Source organism: Platichthys flesus, chromosome 1, assembly GCF_949316205.1.
Source record: "Platichthys flesus chromosome 1, fPlaFle2.1, whole genome shotgun sequence".
Taxonomy (NCBI): domain Eukaryota; kingdom Metazoa; phylum Chordata; class Actinopteri; order Pleuronectiformes; family Pleuronectidae; genus Platichthys; species Platichthys flesus.
Window position 1 is genome coordinate 10185565 of NC_084945.1, and position 8027 is coordinate 10193591.

Consider the following 8027-nt stretch of genomic DNA (forward strand, 5'->3'; position numbering starts at 1 on the left):
ATGAGTACCGTTGTACTGAAGATGAAAATGATCTTTGGTTGCAGCCTAACAGTCGAAATAAACAGACAAAATAAACCTGGACACATGTAAAAACACACAAAAGAATGTACACGCACATTGACTTATTAACTCTTTTACTTCCATTATTTGTTGCCTGTTTGTGAACAAAAAGATTTGATTAAAAATACAACATGGTGTCAAACCGTCATTTAAATTGACCAATGGTTTGCCAGAGTTTCATACATCACATTTTTTTTAAGGGGCACGAATAACTGGGAATAAGCAACAAGATAAGAGGATGACTTTGTGATGCGTTTCCCTTTAACACCAAGTGCTGAGCTAGTTTACATGGCGAACAGAATCAGGAAAGCAACCATGAGACAGAAGAGACCCATGGCTTCAGACAGAGCAAAGCCCAAGATGGCGTAAGAGAACAGCTGCTGCTTGAGCGAGGGGTTCCTGTGGAGAAGGAGAAGAAGTTAGAGGTATAAAGCATTAATAACACCTCGGACAGGTATTCCACTTTATAGTTGGAGATTTCAAAAAATGCCCTTAAAATGACAGATGATGCTTTTAATTTACCTGGCATAACCGATAATAAGGCTGCCGAACACTGTCCCGATTCCAGCCCCGGATCCGGCCACTCCCACAGTGGCAGCTCCTGCACCAATGAACTTAGCGGCAGTGTCGATGTCACGGCTCACGGCACTGGTCTGGAAACCCCGCACTGCTAGCTGCTGCTGAGAGGCTGCAATAGACTGTGGTGCAAGGAGTGAGGCAGTCTGAAACACAAATGTATAACGAGTTAGTGTAAAGCAAAATGCTGCAGGATCACGAAGGCACCGTTCACACCTCGTATTAACAAGAGGTTTTTGTGATCCGATCTCAAGGGTAAAAACAATGTAACTGGTAACTTTTTAAATTACCTAAATTACTCATGACCGAACAAGGTAATGAGAATAGTAAAGGAGATCAATTAAAGTGTGTCGGGTAGAATCTCTAGTACAGTTTGTCACTCACCTCTGCTTTCCTGGCATCTGAGACTACTGCTGCTGAGAGTGGTCTGTACAGTACCCGGGATCCAGCACGGATCTGTATTCAGAACAGAATACAAATAAACAATCAATTAAATACTAAATTACAAACACACATACATTACTACCTGCATTTTACACTTACATTTGTCTCAAATACTAAACGATATTTGAGATACTTCATTTCCTTTCTACTTCGACTCCTTTACCTTTCAGATGGAAAAGTGGAACTTTACTGCAGCATTACTTTGCTAAATGAGGGTTTCCGTGTATAAAAGGGGAATGATGGGTATTGGCTACCCAGCAGTTTATTCTGTCAATCAACTGATTGACAGAAAGGAATGGCAGCTGTTCTGATGAAAGGTTAACATGCCAAGTGCTTTCTCATTTTGGGAACTTGTGTGTTTCTTTATAATAATAATAATAATAATATCATTTTAAGTCAATACTTTTGACTAAAGAATCAATCTGAAAAAAAAAAATCTGAAAAGAAAGAAACTCATTTTAAGACATACTGAAAGACATTTAAAAGTTCAGTGCGTAGAAAGATAACCTGTGGTCGCCTTCAGTTGTCATAAAAACTCAAAGGTGTTAGGTTTGTCCAGTTTGGGCTACTGTAAAAAAAAAAAACATGGCGGCCTCCATAGAGAGGAAGTATTTAAATATAACAGGCCCATTCTATGGTAAAGAAAACAACAATTTGTACAACTAAGATGAAAGACACTAGTGAAAACATCACTAGGATTATTTAATATTCAATTTCTGCCAATAGATCCCTTTCACCTAAATCTTCAACTGGACCTTCAAGACTTTTTGAAGGCCTAAAACTCAAATGATTGAATTTCAGACTTTCAACCTTATTAAACACCCGGTGGGGGGAAAGGTACATTATCCTGATTATACTACAACCTTTCACATAAGTAACATTAAAACACAATGACCATAGACTGACTATCTTTATTCACAGACTATTCCTGCGACAATAGCTGCTGTAAGAGATCAGTTGTCAAATGTCTCAGGAGTATTTTACAACAACTTGAGACAATTCAGATCCACATGAGTCTAAAGTGGAGCATAAACAGTTGTACACGAGGACACAGGGGACAGACTGAGGTTTGTCCCTGCAGGAGGAGACAGCAGCTGGGGGTCAAAGACGCTACACAGCTGAGAGCTAGTGTTAGCATAGTTAGCTAACATGATAGGACCGTGAGTTTCAGGCACATATGCAGGATCGGACACTTAACTACACGGAGAACAGGAGTCTGCAAAACACCCCAAACACCCCCCAGGAGGACCCACTCACCACCAGGGAGGGCGTGGAGACGAACTTGGCGCAGGCGAACATGACGACGGGACGAGCGGCTCAGGTCAACGACAGGAGGCTGGAGGTGATGCGAGGAGGGCTGCTGTCTACACGAAGCAACACAACACAACACAACAACGGACAGTCAGGCTCGACGTGTGATCACCTCACAAGACGAGAAGGAACAGAGTGTGCAAAGTTAAACGGACACACGTAAGGTCAATAAGCAGCTGCGGATAGAAAATGGTGCTAAAAGACGAGCTCGCAGTCGGAGAGGGGAGCTGAGGTTAAAGCAGCTGCACTCACACCGAGATACACACACGAGTTGTGGCTTTATATTAACATTAGAGTGAGTTAGAAGCAGAGCAGAGATGATCTCACCGGTCTGTAGTAGAGGTCGAAGACACGAGAGGCTCACACATGCGCAATGTCGCTTTTAAAAACGTCGACTTCCGGTTTCCTGGAGCGACAGAGGGCGCTAGAGAGGTCATCATGGAAACACATCCAGGACCTTGAGAACAGCCTGTTTAAGATTAATGTGTTATACATGATTATGCGTCAATATAACGTTTATACAAGTCATATATTCGTCCTCTGTAGATTTATACAAGAACATGCATGCAATTATATGAATAGCCTGGAGGAAGATGTCAAGCAAAAATAAGGATATAATACAGTTTATGTAAAGTACAGTAATGAGGAAAAACAAAGTGCTGTATATATAGCTACAGATACATGTATACATTGATATAGAAGTAGATATATATAGAGATATAGATACATATTCTGAGTTGCACTTGAAACGTTTTTTAAGCATGTGATAAAGTTATGAAATATCTCAATGTAGATTTTGTTTTATGTCGCTTTTCTGGAACTTTATAATGATAAGTTTGTTTAAAAAAATCTCTTTATCCTGGAAATTAATTGTTTGTTTGATCGACCTTATAATCAATATAGTTATTAAAGTCCGTTATGATACACATATGGTGATAAATTACATATTGGTCCTATCAACTACAGCACAGGGTGTAAGGGATGAAGATAAAATATTTTTGATATACAACTTGAAAAACTGCAGAGGAATTACACGTCATGCAGATAAAGAGGACAGATATTTACTAAGGTATATATATATATATATATTAATACCTTAGTAAATATCTATTATATATATCTATATATATAGAAACTGTATTCTGGTAAATTCTTTGTGTGTCGATTTCTTTGTTTGTTAACGACTGATAATCAAAAAATACTGAATGTTTGACTCGTGCTTGTTAACACACCAATGCAAAGTGCTCTTAAGGTTAAATAGTGCATGTACCAAGTACAGTCACAAGGGGGCAGCAACACATAATCCTGAGTCCATGGTTCACACAGGGAAGCACATGAAGCCTCGTTGTGTCTCTGTGTGTCCAATATATGTCAAATACAATGAACAATGAAACCATAACACATGCAGAGGCAAAACAGAAAAATGACCTCGAGTCATGAGCTGCTTTAGGACATGACATTCCCATATTTTCCTCTAATAGACTATGTATTTATTATTATTATTTTACTATGTGTCATTGGTATGGACCAGATATATTACAGCATTTTTGTAACATTCATCTCAGGCATGGAAACGAAGAACCAAAAGGTGTGTTTGAGGTCGATCAATGATTACAGCTGCAAATGCAAGGACATTACATTTCAGCCATGCCTTCATTCTTCTAGACAGGGAGGTGGCGGGAGGAGGAATGGGGGATGAATGATAAATAAATTCCACCGTGAGTAGAATTCTTATGAGTTCATGTTTCGTTTTATTTGCACATATGATAGAGAACGTATTCACCTGTGATGGCAGTTTGGAGAAACTGCTCCTCAGGTTTAGGGCATTTACAATTTTAAAACCAACATCAAACACCATTCATAAAATAAATCCATGAAATAAATGTAATGGTATTGCACTGGTTAAAAAAAAGAGAGCAGGGTTAAGCTGCCAGTGAAAACCGAATCAATCACGCCAAAACGTGTTCATCGTTGAAATTAGATAACTCAAAATTCCTCAAAATGGAATAAGTGAAGCAGAGATCTCCACATGACAGAGACAATGAAACTCAAAACAGATTTAAGGAACACAGGGGGATCACATTTCCACTCATCTGCGCCCTAATACACTTTAGCTTGCATCATGAGGATATCCTTCCAACGTCTTATGCTCTATATTATTATTAAATATTTATACACTATCTCTCTGGCTTTAAGTGGGCTTCCCCTCTTCAAGGTTTCATCCCTGGCCGCCCCCTCACAAGAAAGCTCCATTTGGAGATGCGGAAGGGAGATTCCTCTGCGCCCTCAGCCCTCCCTCCCTCCTCTGTATGATGGCACCGTTACGCACCACTATAATAAGCGGAGACGTGATTCTCAGGGGCGAATCCCTGCCGACGTCACTCCCGGTCCTGTATAAATACACTGAGCGGAGACTCTCATCAGACTCGAGCAAATCACGCCTCACCGATCACAGGATCTCTTCAAACCTGAGGATTATTGTATTGCCTTCGTTTGATTTATTTACCAGCACCGGGTAAGTGTCTTCAATACTGACGAGACATTTGAAGTATTAGTTATTTGGCGTTTTTATTATATTGAGTAGAGCAGAACACGTGTGCTCAGGTCGACTATGAGAATGAGATCCCCAATTTTACGCACGGCGCATGTGTCCACAGATCCACGCCATAAACGCACAATGACTTTGAACAAGGGTGACAAATTGCGGAGCATGGACAAGAGGAGAGGGAGCATGCCCTTCCCCATGAATCTGCCCAACCTGCACCGCAGGAGCATGCCTGTGGACGACCGGGACCTGCGCGCCACGATGCCCGAGACCGGGCAAACCGACGAGCTGTCCAACCTTCTGCGCTGCACCTCCTACTCCCCGACCGAGCAGCACCGGGGCAGCTGCGCCTCGGACTCCTCCGACTCCGTGATCTCCACCGGCAGCGAGGCGGAGAGCCAGGTGTACAAGGTGGTCCTCCTCGGGGAGCACGGCGTCGGCAAGTCCAGCCTGGCGCGCGTCTTTGGGGGAGTCGAGGATCCCGGTCACGACTGCGATGAAGCAGGTAAATAAACGGTGATGCTGGGAGATGACTCATCTACCCTTGAAACCCACGCACACAGATGCAGTCCAGATGTGCACTGCCTGTTTAGTCACGTGTGATAATTAGGTCTGTCCAAGGTCAATTTAGTCCACGTTATAATGAGCAATATTTAATCTTATCCTGATAACCTAGATATAAGGTTTTATGCTTTTTGAACTTGAGTTTAAAGACCACATTCTTCTTTTTAAAAAAATTTAACATTTACATAAAAACAAATCAAAGAAACAAACACATTTTAAAAAACACATAATTTTTTATTTTCATGAAAGTCATATGAAGCCATATAAACTCAACATTTGTATCTGGGATGCATAGGGCTAAAGTGGAGCTGATTTAATATAAAAACAGACAGGCTTCTTATTTTACACTTGCATTGATTATTACTATTTCCATCTTCAGCCAGGCACCAGCGCTGCCCAGAGCCTTACAGCTGTCAGAAACCTTGAGTAGCATAATGGGAAGGGGAAATATAAAAGGCTGGTTTGATCACAGGCTCTGCTCAGCTTAGTGTGCCGACTACAAAAGAGAAATGTGCTCAAATCAGTTTGATGAAAAGCAAAAAAACACACATTGGAAAAACACACTCAGATAAGCATCTGCGCCGATGTGTAATATCTCTTTTTTTTTTGCCCCCTCAGGAAACACTTATGACAGATCTATCATGGTGGATGAAGAGGAGGCATCCATCGTGTTGTACGACATCTGGGAACAGGTGAGGAATATATTATTAATGAAATGTTTATACATCAACATGGACTCCACGGATATTAGGCTACAGGATTGAATCAGACATGAATAATGCCTAACTCAGCATCTGTTTCTTCCCTGCAGGATAACTCCCAGTGGCTGAAGGAGCAGTGCATGAGGATGGGAGATGCCTACATCATCGTGTATTCAGTGACCGACAAGTCGAGCTTCGAGAAGGCGTCAGAGCTGCGGATTCAGCTGCGTCGGGCCAGGCAGTCCGAGAACATTCCCATAATCCTTGTGGGCAACAAGAGTGACCTGGTGCGGTCCAGAGAGGTGTCTGTTGATGGTAAGTCAGTATAATTGACTCACTGTTGAGCCTGAGATGTGCCCCAGTGGTCCATAGAGACATTATTAGGTCAGGGGGAGTGGGTTTTAGTGAGTTTAAATAATGTAATATGTATCATTTGAAGCATAGAAACTGCCCTTTAGGCTGTAAATGCTCCAATCTGAAAGAACTACTGGGGCCTGACCATCCTTCATGGGCTCAGGCCTCATTTCTCACTTGACTGCTCAGGCTCAGCACAGGCCCACATTCCTATTCTACTCCAAACTGTGCCACAGATTTCAAATTATTTTCTCTGAAGGCTTATATATGCACTTTAGAACGACCTAAATACTCTGTTTGTTGAACGTCTTCTTAAATGTACACTTCCTTCCGAGTTTTAATTTCCTGTTCTCCATGTTTTCTGTGTCGCAGAGGGAGGTGCCTGCGCAGTGGTGTTCGACTGCAAGTTCATCGAGACGTCCGCGTCCCTCCACCACAACGTGCGGGACCTTTTCGAGGGCATCGTCCGACAGATCCGCCTGAGGAAAGACAGCAAGGAGGAGAACGCCCGGCGCATGGCCAACTGCAGGCGCCGGGAGAGCATCGGCAAGAAGGCCAAGAGGTTTCTGGGCCGCATGGTCGCGCGCAAGAACAAGAAGATGGCCTTCAGGCAGAAGTCAAAGTCCTGCCACGACCTCACGGTTCTCTGAGGAGCGTGTGGGACAGATGGACACTTCTTTTCTTTGGCCTCTGAAGACCAGACGCTGTGTGTGTTTTAACACTAACCCTAAAGGACTAATAGAGCTGTACAGAAATATATTTATATTTTTTTTAGACACCAACCGAGAGCGAAGAGAGGACTTGATTGATAAACCACGACTGACATTATTCAAGTCATATCATGATAATGGTGATAGACTGCATGAAGATTTGCAAACTTTTATGTTCTTTTGCTTTTGTCTGCCTTATATCATGTCACTGTCATAAAATGATCAGTCGGTAAAAATCCACTCAAATCAAGGCTTGTTTTTTTTCTAATGACCTGAAAAGATTGCCTTGCTGTTGGGTTGTTGTTGTTGTTGTTGTTGTGCTCCTGTATTGGAGGGGATTTGGTGTATATACGTATATGAATGACGCTGAATGTAACACATCTCATTATCCCTAAAAAACACGGTGGAGGATCACTGTACCAGGTCATCTGGAGTCGTGTCTACTTGAAACGTGGCATGCAGGTTCATGCCTCGGCCAAGTCCCTGAAGAGATGTCGAAGACGAGAGGACACCTCTGTTATTGTGTGTTGTTCCATAAAATCGAGTCCAGGTTGTGAATGTATGAGTAAAGCAATAAGTTATATCCGTCTTGTGAACTTTGACATCATTTGAGGATTCTTTGTTTATGTTGATTTCCTTTTTTTTTCCAATAAAACATGAAAACAAAAACCTTGAAATCTCCTTCTGCCTTTATTCACTGAAGCAACATGTCCTGCAGAATAAATCAGAAGAAAAAGTAGCCGCGGCCGCTTCAGGCGATTT

At 42.1% G+C, this 8027-nt stretch overlaps 2 protein-coding genes across 3 annotated transcripts; one reads left to right on the forward strand and one right to left on the reverse strand.

Moving 5' to 3' along the window:
- Positions 1-117: 117 nt before the first annotated feature.
- On the reverse strand, positions 118-2857 carry LOC133943526 (ATP synthase F(0) complex subunit C3, mitochondrial-like). Of its 2 annotated transcripts, none has more exons than XM_062381886.1 (5): positions 2719-2857; positions 2338-2444; positions 1021-1092; positions 583-782; positions 118-459 (listed from the first exon to the last, which is right to left on the reverse strand). In XM_062381886.1, exons 2-5 carry the CDS (start codon positions 2377-2379, stop codon positions 345-347), a joined length of 429 nt encoding a protein of 142 aa, XP_062237870.1. In that variant the 5' UTR covers positions 2380-2444; positions 2719-2857; the 3' UTR covers positions 118-344. The 2 variants fall into 2 exon arrangements, with proteins under 2 accessions (XP_062237870.1, XP_062237879.1); XM_062381895.1 differs by having other exon boundaries at positions 2681-2802.
- Positions 2858-4764: 1907 nt separating this feature from the next.
- On the forward strand, positions 4765-7934 carry rrad (Ras-related associated with diabetes). Its single transcript, XM_062381906.1, has 5 exons — positions 4765-4906; positions 5049-5441; positions 6119-6192; positions 6312-6516; positions 6928-7934. The coding sequence occupies exons 2-5, from the start codon at positions 5069-5071 to the stop codon at positions 7203-7205; spliced, it is 930 nt and encodes a 309-aa protein (XP_062237890.1). The 5' UTR covers positions 4765-4906; positions 5049-5068; the 3' UTR covers positions 7206-7934.
- The last annotated feature ends 93 nt before the right edge of the window (positions 7935-8027 follow it).